Source organism: Bubalus bubalis, chromosome 3 (genome assembly GCF_019923935.1).
Source record: "Bubalus bubalis isolate 160015118507 breed Murrah chromosome 3, NDDB_SH_1, whole genome shotgun sequence".
Lineage (NCBI taxonomy): Eukaryota > Metazoa > Chordata > Mammalia > Artiodactyla > Bovidae > Bubalus > Bubalus bubalis.
The window spans coordinates 79,423,330-79,442,429 of NC_059159.1; the positions used below are offsets into that span (position 1 = coordinate 79,423,330).

The 19,100-nt window shown below is 44.2% G+C and overlaps 1 protein-coding gene across 4 annotated transcripts in view; it reads left to right on the forward strand.

Moving 5' to 3' along the window:
• Positions 1-19,100, forward strand: part of MOB3B (MOB kinase activator 3B) — a 239,896-nt gene that overhangs the window by 74,455 nt on the left and 146,341 nt on the right. For all 4 annotated transcript variants that reach the window (XM_044939750.1, XM_044939748.2, XM_006067197.4 and 1 more), the window contains one exon: positions 473-1,088. In XM_044939750.1, coding sequence (XP_044795685.1) covers positions 671-1,088 — 418 coding nt within the window. In that variant the 5' untranslated portion in view covers positions 473-670. The remainder of the gene's footprint in view (positions 1-472; positions 1,089-19,100) is intronic.

Below are 19,100 nucleotides of genomic sequence, written 5' to 3' on the forward strand. Positions count from 1 at the left end.
GTTTTCATCACTTTTCAGGGATAATACAAAGGCTGGATCCTGATTCCAAGTTTCCAGGGAAATTTGCTCCAATCAGGTGTGTCTGAGAGAGTGGGGGTCGTGTCCTCATGCTTACTCAAGGGTAGTGAAGGTTGGGACAGATACTCTAAAAAGAAGCATATGGGGATGTTATTGACTGTCATGTTCATCCTTAACACCTTGGAGCGGCCCATTGAAACTCTGACCACTTAGCGAAAAGTTGTCAGAGATTTGACTAAGGCCGTAAAGAAAAAGGGTGTGATACCTTTTCACCTTGGGTTATATGATTTGATCATCAATACAGATTCTCAAGGGTTTGGCTTGACTTCTACATTATTATACCTGGATGTAAGTGGGCACAGTCAGAAGCAAACTGGAAATCGGGTCTAAGCCTTTGTCATTTCTTAAATACAAATGGAACACTAATGAGACCCTTTTCCTCTCCTACCTTTAGGAAGAAACATGAAGTTCCCCTGGAAATCATTCAAGAGGAAGATGGAAAGGGCTATCTAAAAGAGATTGAGAGCTGCAGACCACAAGACTGGGGCCAGAGGGCTGGCAGTGGAAACCCCTGTTGGGTTGCGATCTCTCACTGAAAAGTCCCAGTTGCCTTTTTATTTCCTGCCAAAGGAAGGAGGAGAAGGAGCAGACCATGTCCATAGCCTTGAAGCAGGTGTTCAACAAGGACAAGACCTTCCGGCCAAAGAGGAAATTTGAACCTGGCACGCAGAGGTTCGAACTCCACAAACGGGCTCAGGCCTCCCTCAACTCGGGCGTGGACCTGAAGGCAGCCGTTCAGCTGCCCAGTGGGGAGGACCAGAATGACTGGGTGGCGGTGCACGTGGTGGACTTCTTCAATCGTATCAACCTCATCTACGGCACCATCTGTGAGTTCTGCACCGAACGGACCTGCCCTGTGATGTCAGGGGGCCCCAAATACGAATACCGGTGGCAGGATGACCTCAAGTACAAGAAGCCGACTGCCCTGCCGGCCCCCCAGTACATGAACCTTCTCATGGATTGGATCGAGGTCCAGATCAACAATGAAGACATCTTTCCAACGTGTGTGGGTAAGTCCGTGACCAGCTGCCTGGTTATTTTGTCACATCCCACCCAAGCCTGGAAAGTTGGCAGAGGCTTCTTCTGAAGCGGCCTGCCTTTGAATACTGGATAGCATCCATGTCACTGTTTGCCTAAGTCCCATCATTCACGTATCTGCAGTTTCTTTTTCCATATCTAAGGACCTTATGGAAAAAGAATCATGTGTGGACCACCTATAATTATTCTGTGGTCCTCAGTTGTGGGGAACACTGGCTTGATGAAAAGTTAAATTTGATCTTATTGACTTCCTTAGGATTAGACTCCAAACCCACCCAGAGTTCCTAGTGAAATTTTTAATTTGGAGCTAATTAATTGGTTAGTTATGCTAACTCTAGTGCAATGATTGGTAGTCATCTCTCAGGATGAGAAATCCCAATGTGAAAATCCATGGATTTGTTTGGGAGTTGAACAAACAGGTAGTTGGCATTTTGGAGAAACAAGATCCTGGCATTCTCTTCTTCCCTGATGATAGGTATTAATTCCTGGCTGTTTTATTAACTCTGGACCATTGTGGAGTGACTAGACCAACCCAGACACTTGGAATGTAAATGCTTTCATCTGCTTTGTACTAAAAGCCATGAAACTCTTCAAGGGCAAGGACCAGACCTTTTCCATGTCTTTTATTTCTTTATGCTGCTGATCATTGGGTCTGCCTGCCTGGCAGGATGAATTTACAATTCAGTTTTAGGGCCTTTGGGTCAATAGAGATGAACACTCTCCTTCTTGCCTTGTTGTACCTCTAATGCCCAGTATGGTCCCCTGGAACCTTTTAGGCACTGAGAAACTATTTGTAGAATGATTTAAAAAATACTTATGCTGCTGCAAAATATTATTGAAAAGATCTGAGAAGGTTGGGGTGTTAAAAAAAAAAAAAAGCATTTAAAACACATTGCTGAAATCACCTTTATATGGAGCATGTGTCCCCATGTGGCATATGGGAACTTGAAGTGGGGTGTATGGAAGTAATTGCTTATATAAAAATAAAACATATATAACTTGGCTAGAGTAGTATGTCCATCTTGAAATATTCAGCACACAAACCAATTTGCTCAGATTCCTCTTGTTGCCTTGCCTTGCCTGATTTCCTCTTGCACTTTCTCTCTGCTGGCTCTTGTAGAGCAGGAGGTGGGGTACATGATAACACAGTCCCCCTTGGTTGACTCACCAGCATAGGAGGAAGAAGGCGGGTTTGAGAAACTCCCCTATCTGTATAACTGGTGCCTTGGAGGAGTAGAAATTTCCTTGGCTCACGTCTTGCATTTTCATTGACTGTTGGAGGCTTCTTTTGGAGCTGGGAGGAATTTGTCTTTTCCGAAAGCATTACAAGCCACTGCCAAGGCTCTGTGCAGAACATGTGATAGCAATAAAGATAAATAAATCTGGGCAAGGATCCCTCCTCGTTGTCCTCCCCCTTCTGTTTCTGTTCTTTGATGCTTTGAACTCTGGGCACTTCTGTTCTTTCTGGCAGCTGTGGTTACCACACAAAGTTGCTGACCAGAAATAACATCATGGAGCCTGGTGTGTTACTTAAGGGCGAGGAAGCTTCTGGTGATCTCCTTGGAAAATAGGACATCATAGGTGATTTTAGACTTTGGAGGAAATCAGTGGATGCTGCTGGATCTCTCAGAGTAATTGACTTTGCTTTCTTTTTCTAAATGGTTTCCTTAGCCATTCACTGTGCTTGGGGCATGCTCACTTGATCAGAATCCACTGTTTCAGCTCTTCCCAATATGGACTTCACAGTATGAAAGTGTTCTGAGAGATCTTAATAGGTGTGTATGTTTTGTCTTTTTTTTCCCCCATGGAAAAATAAGTTTGGGAAATGTTGAGTGAAACTGATTTCTTTACTGAAGGACTTTATATTAATGTGCATTAAATCTCCAAGAAATCTCTTGAGAAATCTGTATGCAGGTCAGTAAGCAACGAACTGGACATGGAACAACAGACTGGTTCCAAATAGGAAAAGGAGTACGTCAAGGCTGTATATTGTTACCCTGCATATTTAACTTATATGCAGAGTACATCATGAGAAATGCTGGGCTGGGTGAAGCACAAGCTGGAATCAAGTTTGCTGGGAGAAGTATCAATAACCTCAGATAGGCAACTGACGTCACCCTTATGACAGAAAGTGAAGAACTAAAGAGCCTCTTGATGAAAGTGAAAGAGGAGAGTGAAAAAGTTGGCTTAAAGCTCAACATTCAGAAAACTAAGATCATGGCATCTGGTCCCATCACTTCATGGCAAATAGATGAGGAAACAGTGGAAACAGTGACAGACTTTAGTTTTGGGGGCTCCAAAATCACTGCAGATGGTAACTGCAGCCATGAAATTAAAAGATGCTTACTCCTTGGAAGGAAAGTTATGACCAACCTAGACAGCATATTAAAAAGCAGAGACATTACTTTGCCAACAAAGGTCCATCTAGTCAAGGCTATGGTTTTTCCAGTGGTCATGTTTAGAAGGCACTGGCGACCCACTCCAGTACTCTCGCCTGGAAAATCCCATGGACAGAGGAGCCTGGTAGGCTGCCATGTATGGGGTCGCACAGAGTCGGACATGACTGACGCGGCTTAGCAGCAGCATGTATGAATGTGAGAGGTGGATTATAAAGAAAGTTGAGAGCTGAAGAATTGATGGTTTTGAACTGTGGTGTTGGAGAAGACTCTTGAGAGTCCCTTGGACTGTAAAGAAATCAAATCAGTCAATCCTAAAGGAAATCAGTCCTGAATATTCATTGGAAGGACTGATGCTGAAGCTGAAACTCCAATACTTTGATCACCTGATGCGAAGAACTGACTCATTTGAAAAGACCCTGATGCTGGGAAAGATTGAAGGCAGGAGGAGAAGGGGATGACAGAGGATGAGATGGTTGGATGGCATCACCGACTCAATGGACATGGGTTTGATTAAATTCCAGGAGTTGGTGATGGACAGGGAGGCCTGGTGTGCCGTGGTCCATGGGGTTGTAAAAAGTTGGACACGACTGAGTGACTGAACTGAACTCAAATCTCCAAGAAAAGAATATGGTAGTATGTAGGGGCTTCCCTGGTGGCTCAGATAGTAAAAGAATCTGCCTGCTAATGCAGGACATGTGGGTTTGATCCCTGGGTCAGGAAAATCCCCTGGAGAAGGTAATGGCTACCCACTCCAGGATTCTTGCCTGGAGAATTCCATGGATAGAGGAGCCTGGCGGACTACAGTCCGTGGGGTTGCAAAGAGTTGGATACCACTGAGCGACTAACACTTTCACTTTCAGTGTATCCTAATTTGAACCTGGTACCTTCTTAATGGAATACTGTTAGCATCTTTCGAGAAATGTTCATCTGTATACATTAGAGTTGGCAAACTTTTGTATGTATCAGAATTACTTGGGTCTTCATTTCAAAATGTAAATTCCTTGGTTTTCTCCCTCAATGACTAAATCAGAATCTCTTAGGTAAGGCCTAAGTATCTGTACTTTTAGTAAGCTCCTCCCACTCTTCTTGTTTATTGTAACCACCCAGAATACTTTTGGTCCCTTCCCCAGGAATCGTTTGTTTCTTATCTCTCTGGTTTTATCCATGTCATTCTCTCCTTTGAAATCCCCTAACATCTGTGTCTAGTGAATTCTCGTGCATCCTTTATACCATCTCCTCTGTGAAGACTGTCATCTTTCAGAATGTAACCCCCTTAAAGTTATGGAATATGTCTTATTCAGTTGACTATTTGAGCACCAAGTCCAGTCCTGGTGCTTTACAAGTTGTTGGATGGATAGATGGATAGAAAAATAATCCTTATAAAGTTCCAGCATGTGTATGGTATGGTGCTGGTGACCAGAGTAAGCAAATGTCTCTGAAACCCATTATCACCATTCCTGCATATTTCCTGCACCTTGCCTTCCATGGGGTTTAATTTTCTCTGTTTAACTTTTGCAAGATTAAAACATTTGTTGTTCAGTCGCTAAGTTGTGTCTGACTCTTTGCAATGCCATAGACTGCAGCACACCAGGCTCCTCTGTCTTTAAGTATCTCCCTGAGTTCGCTCAAATTCCTGTTCATTGAGTTGATAATGCCATCCAACCATCTCATCCTCTGTCACCCCTTTCTCCTGCCCTTAATCTTTCCCAGCACCAGGGTCTTTCCCAATGAGTTGGCTCTTCGCATCTGGGATTTCTGCTTTGGCCCTGCTGCTTCATCCTTTCTGGAGCTATTAGTATTATGAATTGCCCTTCCCTCTTCCCCGGTAGCATATTGGACACCTTCTGACTGGAGAGGCTCATCTTGATGTGATATTTTTCTGCCTTTTCGAACCGTTCATGGGGTTCTTGCCACAAGAATACTGGCATGGTTTGCCATTCTCTCTTCCAGTGGACCACATTTTGTCAGAACTCTCTACCATGACCTGTCCATCTTGGGTGGCCCTGCATGGCATGGCTTATAGCTTTATTACATTATACAAGCCCCTTTGCCACAAGACAAGGTTGTGATCCATGAAGAGGGTTAAAATGATAGGGGTTAGTAAAAACCACCACCATCCACCATCACCCTGATGGTCTTCTTTAGTATCCTGCTCACCTCTGCTGTTTGCCCTCCGATAACACTGTTGCTGTCTTTGCAAAAACTTGTCATTTTAGAGCCACTTTCTCTATGAGAATTCATTTCCTCTGCTTCTTCCTCCCCCTGATTCTAGCCTACTTTCCTTCTTTTTGATCTTGGTGCTGCCATGAGTCATTATCATGAAAATGATCAAGGTGGCTGTCAGGATAAAGTGAAAGAGGAATTTCCAGCCAACAGCAGACCCTGGGTGGATGAGAAATTTGGGAGTTCTGCTTAGCATTATGGCTTTGAATCCTGGGCATATTTCTTGTCTTCTTGTCTGGGAACTGGGAGGAGTTCAAACTTTCCCTCCTCCCCACTGTGATTCGAGGAACCAGAACCGGAAAAATACAGACAGATGTGAAGGCTTCAGCCTCAGTTAGGTATTAAAGGATATAAACAGCTGTTGATCTCTACCGCTGAAAGAAAAACTCTCATCTGTTTCTGTATCTTGATTTAACTAGGATACCCGGGCTATTTCAGAAGTCAAGCCTTCTCGGTTGGGAGAATACCAAACAGATGTGGCTCCCTTGTGAACCAGAGTCTCCTTCCTCCACTCTCTTGATCCTCCCCAGTCTCCTTTGTTAAAAAGCCAACAGATGTTCCTGCAAAAGCTCCTAAAACAGCAGTAATTTCAGAAGCAAGGGCCACCTCCTCTTTGATTGTATCTCTTTTTTAACTGCTTTTAGAGGTAACGAAAGAAAAATAGAAAGCCACAGCCACCCACTTTTTAAATTCCATTGCCTGGCTAATCACAATAATTTTTCTGTTCTAGCCCCCAGCTTCCCTGTTTTTCTGTTATATAATGGGACTAAAATCTCAGATCTGACACTTAGAAAAAAAGGGGGTTGAAAACTTAGCGCTACTCCAACTCATGTTTTTAAAATGTCTTTGAGCAGGAGGAATAAGAACATTTAAAAAATAATGACATAATCTCACCTACCTTTACAGTTTTAGAATAAATGGGTGTCAGAGAAGGAAAGAGCAAGGAAAGGGAGGGAACATGCATATATTGAGTTTCCTAAGCATCAAGCACTAGACCTGGCACATTAATCTTTCTTAATTCTTATAATAACTGAATGAATTAAATATGCCATTTTACCAATGAGGAAGCTGACATTGAAACAAGCCCAGGGGCTTTCCTAAGGTTGTACAGTTAATCAGTCATTTAGAAGTTAGGGTTTGAGCTCAAGAGTGTCTGGCCAAAAATCTCTGCTCTTGTCACCCATTACCATTTATATTATAGCATCAATCGTTATTCTGCAGATTTCCTTCACATGGTGAAAGACTTCTCAATCATGGTTTTAGGAGGCTACCTAGGAGGGAAAAATTTTTCAGAAAACCTGATTTTGGGTATAAGTTTTAAAGAAATGATTCTGGTTTTTTCGTTTGTTTGTTTCTGTTTTATTTTGTTTTTGTTTGCCCCCGCTTTCAAAAATCACCCCTAAAATGCCTGAGCAGTATGTCAGACACTGTATCTGTTCCCATGTCACAAGACTGCGCGGAGGGTGACAGCCTTCGGAAGGTGCTTTGTGGGCCATGACTGCCTGGTACAGCCTTTGGCCCTTCACTCACTCAGTAAATGTTTGTGGAATGCCTGTTCAGAAGCGGGTCCTATTTTAGGCTCCAAGAAGGAGCGAAGCAGACAGCTCATGTCCTTGAGCAGTTTCCATAATGCCTAGAATGTCAAGTTGCTCCAAATTAATCTGCACATTCTTCCAAAATGAGTACTTTGCTCAGTGGACAAGTGCATTGTGGAATTGGCTGCCTCCCTCTGGCAACCTCTCTCATGAGACTACAGCTGAGTCTCATCCTCTTTGAAAATATTGTGGCAGGAAACATAAGGCTATAAAAATATCCATAGGGATGAACTTTTCAAACATGGGATGTTGGGGAACTGAGTTTAGAACTAGCCTTTAAATTTTAACTTTTATTTTCTATTGTCTCCCTCGTGGTTTTTAAATTTTGATATAAATCTAGATAATGCTGGTAAGACAGCGTATATGTCATCAAAATATACTTACAGTGTGGCAGGACTAGCACCGGGCTTGTAGACGGAGACCAGCTCTGCCGTTATAAAACGCTACAGGGGCTATAGGAAACACCATGCGCTGTATGTTATTGGTAAACACGTAACCTCTGAGCTTACATCCCTCTGTGTGAAGATTCCCATTTCACAGGGCTGTTGCAAAGAATGAAGCAGTGTGAGTGAAAACACCCACCCCAGAGCCATAAGCCCCCGTGCTAAGTGCTAAGTCACTTCAGTTGCATCCGACTGTGTGTGACCCTGTGGACTGTAGCCCTCCAGGCTCCTCTGTCCATAGGCATTCTCCAGGCAAGATACTGGAGTGGGTTGCCATGCCCTCCTCCAGAAGATCTTCCCAACCCAGGGATCGAACCCTCATCTTTTACGTCTCCTACATTAGCAGGCAGGTTCTTCACCACTAGCGCCACCTAGGCCCTCATGCTGCTGCTGCTGCTAAGTCGCTTCAGTCGTGTCCGACTCTGTGCGACCCCACAGACGGCAGCCCCCACTAGGCTCCCCCGTCCCTGGGATTCTCCAGGCAAGAACACTGGAGTGGCTTGCCATTTCCTTCTCCAATGCATGAAAGTGAAAAGTGAAAGTGAAGTCGCTCAGTCCTGTCCCGTGTCCGACTCTTCGCGTAAGAGGTGCTAAAAAACAAATGTATGTCAGCTGCCTGTCTCTCTCTGCATACGTTTCTACATAACTGTCAACCAAAACTCTTGGAGCCCACTTGATGATTTCTGATCAAGTGATCTTAGCCCCAGATAAAAGCAAAATGCACTGTAAGAGACTCAACATGATTTTTTTTTTAATTAGCTGTCCTTTTTCTTGGATTGCTCTGTGATGTGGGGGTCATGTGAAAGTGAAGTGAAAGTGTTAGTTGCTCGGTGGTATCCAACTCTTTGTGACCCTATGGGACTGTAGCCACCAGGCTTCTCTGTCCTTGGAATTATCCAGGCGAGAATAATGGAGTGGGTAGCTATTCCCTTCCCCAGGGGATCTTCCCGACCCAGGAATCGAACCCAGGTCTCTGGCATTGCAGGCAGATTCTTTACCGTCTGAGCCACCAGGGAAGCCCGATATTGGGGTGGGGAGGGGGGGCTCATAAATATCCTCAAGGACTTTGGGAAATTTCAACGTTTCTTTAGGAGTCAGACCAACTCCTGTTGTTAGGGATGAGCACTTACCTCTTTAGAGAGAAAGCTACTGGGAAGGATCATCTCTCTTGGTTTTTAAAAGACTGAGTACTGGGGACTTCTTGGAGGTCCAGTGGTTGAGAATCTGCCTGCCAATGTAGAGGACATGGGTTCGATCCCTGGTCCAGGAGGATCCCACGTGCTGAAGGGCAGCAGAACCCACGCACTGCAACTCCTGAAGCCGGTGCACCTAAGAGTCTGTGCTCAGCAACAAGAGAAGCCACCAGAACACCTCAGCTAGAGAGTAGCCCCGGCTCGCTGCATAGAAGCCTGTGTGCAGCAACAAAGACCCAGTGCGGCCAAAAAAATAAAAAAGAAAAAGGACTGAGTACAGAACCTGCCCATGCTCATTTCAACCCAGCAGACTTCAGCAGAGACTGGGTGTAGGTTAGCTGGAAAAGGGGGGAGATAGCCAACTAGTCACGTCTGGGACAAGCCATTTGCTAAAATCAGTGTTGGGTGAGCTGCCTGGGTTTGATCTCTCAAGAGGAAGGGAAAAGGGTTTTCAGCACCAGGAGTGGAGCCTCCAAGCTAGACTTGTGAACTGGAAAGTTGTTCCTAAGGCTCTGGAAACATGTTTTGCCTTTGGGATCTGAAAAACTATTTGGCAAGGCACCCCTGGTGACTCAGATGGTAAAGAATCTGCCTGCAATGCAGGAGACCCGGGTTCAGTCACTGGGTTGGGAAGATCCCCTGGAGAAGGAAATGGCAGTCCACTCCAGGATTCTTGCCTGGAGAATTCCATGAACAGAGGAGCCTGGCGGGCTATAGTCCATGGGGTCGCAAAGAGTCGGGCACAACTGAGCGACTGACACACACAAACTCTTTGGTGCCCTAAGAATTTACTCACTGGGAATGCGTCATAACAAAGCTGCAATTTTCTGAACACTTTACCTGCATCATGTCATTTAATCTGTAAAATGACCCCATAAGGCAGGTAGCATGAGGTCCATGTCACAGATGAAAAAGATTAAATCACTTGCCCAGGGTCGAATGGACAGACCTAGGATTCAAACCCAAAGCAGCTCAGCTCTATAGCCCATGCTCTCAGATAATCCAACATCTCGTGTCGGTGGTGTTCTCACCCCAGGAACAGCATCACTCTTGTTTTAGCCCTCCCTGAGGCATCACATGTTAAATCCTCTCTAGGAAGGGTCCTGATGTAAGTCCACATTTACAGGGAAGGATGTGAAAACAGAAAGGGCCCTGCATCCGATGCAGATCATACTTGTTCCTTGCTCATGGTAACTCTTAAAGTTCTACTCCTGGTGAGAACTGGCCTTCTCTAGATTTTGACCTCCCCTATTTTATTCAGTCATGTATTCATTCAGTCATCCAGTCATCTGTTCATGGAAACCACGCAGAGACAGCTGAATCCACTCTTCCTCACCCCCACTGGCTGTGGGCGAATGGATGGTCTTTTGTGGATGGACCCAGTTCCCTGCTCCCACTTGTTACGGCAAGTGGACTCCATGTCACGGCAGTGACTCTGTGGCTGAGTTCTTGAGAACAATGGTAAATAACCACCCCCACTCAACAAACCCCAAGAGATACCTCTGGAAAATGGTGAGGACCACCAGTGTGCTAAGAAGCAGCGCGGGGGAAAGGAGTAGAGAGAGGAGCCCAGAGGGCCTAGTGGTTGCCCTGTAAGTTAATGCTAATTACCTGCTGTCCCCAGCTGCACTGAGTTTTCCCTTACCCGTGCTGTGTAATTTTAATGAGCGATATCTCAAGTGACAAGTCATTACATCTCAGCATCAGCTGGGAAGGGCTCCGGGCTATGTGATACTTAGTGGAAAACAAAGATGAAAAATAAAGGCTGCAATTGGGGTGGCGGTATCTGCTGTTTTTAGGGGCTTCCTAGTGACTCAGTGGTAAAGAATCTGCCTGCCACCGGGTCCAATCCCTGGGTTGGGAATATCCCCTAGAAAAGGAAATGGCAACCCACGTCAGTATTCTTGCCTGGGAAATCTCATGGACAGAAGCAGCCTGGAGGGCTACAGTCCATGGGGTCACAAAGGAGTGGACCACGATTTAGCGCCTAAACAACAACAGTAACCTGCTGCTTTTCCGAGTTTGTGGTTGTAGACATGGCATCCCTCGTTAGTGAAGACTGACTTGCGGAGGTCAGTGCTGCTTGGAGACACAGACCAACTCAGCCCCAAGCTGTTTTTTTTTTTTTTTTTTAATTTAAATTTATTTATTTGGCTGCACTGTGTCTTCGTTGTGGCATGCAGGATCTTTAGTTGTAGCATGCAAACTCATAGTTGCGGTATGTGGGATCTAACATCCAGGGATCCAACCAGGGATTGAACCCAGGTCCCCTGCATTGGGAGCACGGAGTCTTGGGCACTGGACCACCAGGGAAGTCCCAGCACCAAGCCTAAGGGATGGGGAAATGTATCTGGAGATGCAATGGGATGGGAAAAAACCAGCTAACCAGAACTCTAACCCAGAACAAAGATAGAATTGGAAGGAGCAGTTGTATAAGCTGCGTGAAGTGAGGACGAGATCCCCATAGCTTACTGGATTACCACTGATGAGCCAGATGAGTGTTAATGAGCACAGGTTTTTGTGTATCTGAGCCGTACCTACCTATCAGCAGGGCCCTGACACCAGAGTCTTTCTCTCTGTGCCCCCCTCACAGGTCTCTCCCTCCCCTCTAGATGAAGAAGGTATCCTTATTCAGTGTCATTTTGAAGGGAGCCTGAGTTACTGTCCAGCCCTAGATCTCATATGTGGAGAGTGAGTCTCAAGCATTTCCTTCAAAAGACCTTAGTAGGTTTCAGGACATGTAGTGTCTATCACATAATAGAGAGAAGAAGGAGAAGGCGATGGCACCCCACTCCAGTACTCTTGCCTGGAAAATCCCATGGACGGAGGAGCCTGGTAAGCTGCAGTCCATGGGGTCACAGAGTCGGACACGACTGAGCGACTTCACTTTCACTTTTCACTTTCATGCATTGGAGAAGGAAATGGCAACCCACTCCAGTGTTCTTGCCTGGAGAATCCCAGGGACGGGGGAGCCTGGTGGGCTGCCGTCTATGGGGTCGCACAGAGTCGGACACAACTGAAGTGACTTATTAGCAGCAGCGGTGTCTATTCAGGTGTCTGCATATAAGAACTTTCTGGTGTTTCATTTTTAAAAACTCATGCTAAATTTATATTCTAAAGGCTAATTCTTTCCTTGTTTTCCTTCTCATAAGTCATGTCTTTCTCTTAAGTCTTCTGGTAAACTGGATGCTCTGGGAAGATGAGCCAGTTTGGGAAGGTGGGGGTGGTGGCAAAAAGGAACAAAAGCATTAGTCTCTGTTAGACCTGAGTTTTAATCCCACTTATCAACTTTTATTAGAAAAATTTCACTCTCTGAGCTTGTTTCCTCATAATTGCATATAAAAGTGTCTACTTCATTTGACTGTTGAGATTATTAAATGACATGCTACATGTAAAACATTTAGCACAGTGTAGAGACGTCGACTGGGCAGGCTTTCAGTGTTATCTCAATATCACACAGTATCAGTGTGAAGAATCAGACTTCTCAGGTGAATTCAGATAGGAAAAGAGAGAAGGTAAAATGAATCAGTAACTCTCTCATTTGGCTGTGGAGTTGATCCCACATTTTCCTCATCTTCTGCTGTATCTTATGGGTCCTTTGGAAGAAAAGGTAAGCATCTGTGGGATGTTTAGCTTGGCATTGATAGCCAGACCAGGTTGTGCCCCAGAGGAACTTGAGAAGATGTTCACGTGAATAGCATGTGAGGCCTCACAAAGCCAACCCTACCTTCTTGTTTCTGCTTCCTGCCGCTGCACCCAGCTTTACAGGAAGTAAAGCTACATGTGTCTGCTTGAAGTAGACACATGGTGAACTAATTGCTATTATGATGGACAGGGAGGTCTGGCGTGCTGTGATTCATGGTGTTGCAGAGTCGGACATGACTGAGCAACTGAACTGAACTGAACTGAAGTGTAAATTGACTCATGCCATAGAGTTCATATTACAGGATAGAAAATTCCTGAAAATTGCGAGGCAGTTGAATTTTTGTCACTTGGCTGATATTTTCATTTCTCAGAAAGCATTTAGCATTTTAAGAAAGCTTGGCAAAGAATCCTTTTAGTGTGTGAATACATCCTTAGAGATGTGTCTAATTGATCCTTTGGAAGTTAAAATGTTTGTCTTCGTGGAGAGACAAACTGGAGTTTTTAGTTCTCTCTCAGGAAAAGGAAACGTTCTTCAAATTAAGCAATAGGTTTTCAGTGTTTCTACATTGTCTGGCCCAGGATACCAGGACTTGAGGGCAGTGATGAATTAAGGGAGCAGCTCTAGCCAGTAGTCAAGTCAAGTGTTCATTTTGTTGTCTATGCCTGGGATTCAGCCTACGGTAGCTGCCTCCTGTCTGGCTTTTGGGCTAGCTGAAGTGAGGAGCCCTAATGCCTGTGTGGCACTGCAATGGAAGCTCAGCATCTGAGAACCACCAAGAATTACTTGTGGGTAATTTCCTTCAACATCACTTGGTTGCCTAGCCCAGCCAGGGAATCCTACTCTGGCCTCCAGGAGTGGAGTGAAGAAACCTGTTCAATACTGGGGATTTACCTGATTCAGCCTTCATTTCACCATCCCAAAATGGGGAAGGAAAAGCCTGTGGTATTGGAGAAGACTCTTGAGAGTCCCTTGGACTGCAAGGAGATCCAACCAGTCCATCCTAAATGAGAGCGTCCTGGGTGTTCATTGGAACGACTGATGGTGAAGCTGAAACTCTAAAATTGTGGCCACCTGATGCGAAGACCTGACTTTGAAAAGACCCTGATGCTGGGAAAGATTGAGGGCAGGAGGAGAAGGGGACGACAGAGGATGAGATTGGTTGGATGGCATCACCGACTCAATGGACATGGGTTTGGGTGAATTCCAGGAGTTGGTGATGGACAGGGAGGCCTGGTGTGCTGCAATTCATGGGGTCGCAAAGAGTCAGACACGACTGAGCGACTGAACTGAACTGAGGGCATCTGTCTTTCCGTGTCTTTGAATTGTGAGCAAGTATGTTAAGGATATGTACTAAGTCCCCTAGGAAACTATCTGTGAGCAGTAGTTGTCATAACACATGGGTTGTGTTATGATGGCTTTATTTTGTTTTCCAAAAACAGTAATGTTTCATCATCAGTTCAGGTTCAAATCTGTTCCTCTCATGGGCTTTGTGACTTTGGCAAGCCCTGACCATCTCTGAGCCTGTCTCCTCATCTGGAAAGTAGGGGTATTAAGGGGTATTAATATTAATAATTATACCCACTTCATAAGCTTATGAGAATTCAGTGTCAAACTGCATATAAGGCTCTTAGTGAGTTCCTGGTAGAGAACTAAGTGCTGAATACCTCTGGGCTTTATTTCTTTTCATGGTGGTATAAAAAGGAAAGACCAGTGATTTATTGTAGTTTGTAATGCTTGATTATATAAGAGAATTTCTCCTGCAGTATTTGATGTACGTTTCTTTTCCAACGGAAATAAAAATTGAGAAAAGCTATTGATCGTGATATAATTACAATAGTTATCTTGGAAAAAGAGTAATTTTCCACATCCATTAGAATACTGGTTAAATAATCCAGACATGAATACATTGCTGAAATCAGTAGATTCCATTTTTTTGTCAGGTACTAATTCCAAAGTTTAAAGTACAGAAATAATGATATTAGTTGACATTTATTACCTGTTCTGGGCTCAACAGCATGCGAGGTTCTTTATGTTGTTGTTTTTTTTTTTCCCTTTTGGCCTCCACGCATGACTTGGGAGATCTTAGTTTCCCGACCAATGATTGCACCTCAGGCTCGTGCAGTGAAACCCCTGAGTCCTAACCATTGGACCACCAGGGAATTCCCTGTGTGTATTTTTTTTTCCCCTCTATTCTCCAAGCAGCCCCAGTTGACATTATCCTTATCCCTATTCTCAAATGAAGAAACTGAGATAAATTTCTTTCCCTAAAGTGTGGGGAGAGTTGAAATGTCAAACTGGGGTGGTGAAGCACTCAGGTAATCACAAGAACTGTAAGCTCCTACACCCTAGGATTGGACAGAACAAGCAAGGAGAGGGGATGGCTAGCACCTGGGAGCCAAGGCTGCTCAGCACGAGCTGGGAGCATTGCCCTTTCTGTAGAACTGGAACCAATGAGAGTATGCCCCCCTGCTGGAGGCCGAGGAGAACTCGGGAGAAATGTGGGCTCCTGTGTCCTCCTCCAGTCCCCTGCCGGGGCCACCGGGACGCCCATGATCTTGGGTAAAGGGGTCTGGGAAACATGTGTAGGGAATGTATCTGTGAGCAAATAAGCAAAAGACTGGCATATAGAGAAAACAGGTAAATAACAAACATGAGATAATTTTAGATAGTGATGAGTTCTATAAAGACAAAGTTGGCAAAGGGAATTGGGATGCTGTAAGATTTCAGTATAGGGCTTCCTTGGTGGCTCAGATGATAAAAAAATCTGCCTGCAATGCAGGAGAACTGGGTTCAATCCGTGGGTCAGGAAGGTCCCCTGGAGAAGGGCATGGCTACCAGTATACCACTCCAGTATTCTTGCCTGGAGAATTCCATGAACTGGAAGAGCTTGGTGGGCTATAGTCCATAGATAATATAGATGTATAATAGAACAGTGGCCTCAAACTTTTTAGGTCTTGGAACTCCTTCAGACTCTTAAAAATTATTGAGAGTCCTAAAATTCTTTAATTTTTAACAACTATCAATTGTTATTAGAAATTAAAACAAAATTTTTAGATTTTTTAAATTTTTTTAAATTCATTGAAAAATAACAATAACAAATGCATCACATATTAATGTAAATAACATTTTAAAGAAAAATAGCTGCATTACTCAAACCCCCCCAAAAAATTAGTAAGAAGAGTGGCATTGTTTAACTTTTTGCAAATCTCTTTAATGTCTGATTTCATAGAAAACAACTGGACTCTCTTATCTGCTTCTGCATTCCAGTCTATAGTTCAAGTCCAGCTTTGCAGGGATATGTAGTTGGAAAGGGGAGAACTTTGTGTACCTGTGAAAGGAACCCCGGGGATCCATACAACCCTTTGAGAACCGCTGCTATAGATAAAGCAATGAGGAAGCCAGTCCTTTGCACCTCGTAGGCACTTGATGATTTTGGTTGAATGAACATAAATTAAGATTGCATTGAGGGTTTCACAGTGTCTCTTGTGATAAATGGTGACATTGGTGACATGGTGATAGTATAAACCAGTTAGACAAGATTCTTAGGGGCCATTGATCTGCAGGACATGTGCTTTGTGGTATTTACCCAGCAATCCTGATGACTTTTCACCTTAGTGTTCAGAGTCATGCAGGTTCCCTGTCACGGGCTTTAGTAGGACCACCAAAAGAAAGATGCTAATTAGTCTAGTCTCTGAAAAAAATACACACTCGCTCCATACAAAATAGATAACTAACAAGGACCCACTGTATAGCACGGGAACTCTCCTCAGTACTCTGTAACAATGCATATGGGAAAAGAATCCAAAAAAGAGTGGATATATGTGTATGTATAACTGAATCACCTTGCTGTACACCTAAAACTAGCACAGCATTGTATATCAACTATACTCCAATAAAAATCAAATTAAAAAAATACGCCCTCTGGTTTCCTTAACACTCTGTCCACACTAGCGTAATGCGCTAGTTCAAGGGAGATTAGTTCACTGGTGGTGCTAGTGTCCATATTGTGGTGGTGGTGTAGTTGCCAGGTTATGGTGGACTCTTTTGAGACCTCATGGACTGCAGCCCACCAGACTCCCCTGTCCATGGGAGTTCCTAGGCCAGAATGCTAGAGTGGGCTGCCATTTTCTTCTCCAGGGGATCTTCCTGACCCAGGCATTGAACCCATGTCTCCTGTATAACAGGTGGGTCATTTACCCCCGAGCCACTGGGGAGCCCCTGGTGTGTACATAGAAAGTATTTATTTATTTATTTATGGCTGTGCTGGGTCTTCTGTGCTGTGCGAGGGCTTTCTCTCGTTGCAGAGATGGGGGCTACTCTAGCTTCATCACACAGGCTTCTCATTGCAGTGACTTGTCTTGTTGTGGAGCACAGGCTCTAGGGTGCGTGGGCTTCGGTAGTAATGGCGTGTGGGGTCTAGAGCTTGGGTTCAGTCATTGTGGCACACAGGCTTAGTTGCTCCTCTGTATGTGGGATCTTCCTGAACCAGGGATCAAACCAATGTCCCCTGCATTGCAAGGGGGACTCTTAACCACTGAATCACCAGGGAAGCCCCATAGGAAGTATTTCAAAATTTAAATGGAATTTTTATGATATAATTACAACAATGTGCTGTACAATACAGAGTGGTAAATCACCACCAGTGACATACCTTGAAAATGTTATGCAACAGTATTCAACTTTCTATCTGGGCGAGAGAAGTTATGAGTTTTTTCTCACCATCAACTAATATACATTCTTAAAGAATGCTGACATTAGCCAAGATCTAAGTAATACAGTAAAGTAGCTGTTATGAAAAATAAATCAAATGAATGATTTAGACACTTATTTGCTCTTTTGGATTATCTGTGATCCTGCTCTTTCTATGGACATAGATCATTGAATTCAGCATTAATTGAAAGCCATGACAAGGGACATTATGATGGAGATGACCATTGATCAGCTTTAGATGAGCATGACCACATTTCTTCAACCCCCAATAGGCAGATTTGAGTAACCCTTTGTGGACCAACTAGTTTTCAAATGGGGTATATATAACATTTTAGGCCAAATGAAATGTACTTTTAGTGCTGGTATCAGAGGCAAATCTCATACTTCTTTTCCTAGCAGATTACATTGTATCTTGCTTTGATGTTATGCAGTTGATGTAATAATGATGTCTACCATATACAGAGTGTCTATAGTAGGTTAGGTGGGTTTTCCTGATGGCTCAGCAGGTAAAGAATCGCCTGCATTGTAGCAGACACAGGAGACATGGGTTCGATCCCTGGAGATCCCCTGGAGAAGGAAATGGCAACCCACTCCATTATTCTTGCCTGTGAAATCCCATGGACAGAGGAACCTGGCTAGCTTCAGTCCATGGGGTTGCAAAGAGTGGGACACAGCAGAGCGACTAAGCACATGGTAGGTGAGGTGCTTTACAACCACTTTACCAAGCTATTTTTTGCCTCTTTTCAGCCCAGGTTACATGGCTTATAAAGACCTGTAATAATTCTCTCTTACTGCACTGTGATTTTCCCTACACCAGGGGCCTCTGAGAGATACATAGTCTAGGCATGTGCATGCATATCTTTGCATAAACACAAAGACAGAAAGGTATGCAAAGATTGAATGAGAGAGGAGAAAAGCGAAAGACTAAATTGGAAGAAGGAAAAAGTTTGGCTTCTCCGTGACACCAAAGCATGAGACCTTTGCAGAAGAAATCCTGCCTGGATGAAATAAGATATTTCAAGTCAGGGCTTTGTTCCTTTCTCACTGTGTCTTAGATACGTGGATTTGACTCATGGTGTGCTGAATGTAGGGAGAGTGGCTAGCGGGACAAACCTCCCATTAATAGGGTGAGACACGTGAGGTGGTTCAGTAATCTTCATGTGTATACTAAGGCCTGATTGTGTGTGTGTGTGTCTTTTCAAGGTAAAAATATCACTGGTTAGGAAGAAAAGGAAGAAAAAATAAAAGAATATGGGGATATGCCAGCTAGCTACCTATAGTGCCCTATGGTTCCACATCGAGGAAATGAGCAGACTAATAGAATTGAGTTTTTACCTTTCATGGCAGTATGCAGTGGCAACCCACTCCAGTGTTCTTGCCTGGAGAATCCCAGGGACGGGGGAGCCTGGTGGACTGCCGTCTATGGGGGTCGCACAGAGTCAGACAACTGAAGCGACTTAGCAGCAGCAGTATGCAAAGTCCCTCTGATTCTTTTTACTGCCTTCCCTTTTGACTCCTTGGTCTGTTAACCCTATTTCTCTGCTATGAACCCTATTTCTCATAACACCAGGAGACCTAGGTCATAACGTTGCTGTGAGGACTTAAGAAGATAATACGTGGGGCTTGGCAGGCCAAAAATATTTGATATCTGTCAGCTCACATGATTACTAGCAGTATTGTCAGGACTGTATTTCTGCGTAGTACTTGCTACGTTTTTCTCCAGTGTGAGACGCTGCACATCGCAGTGGTGGAGGCTTCCAGAAATTAGGACCCTG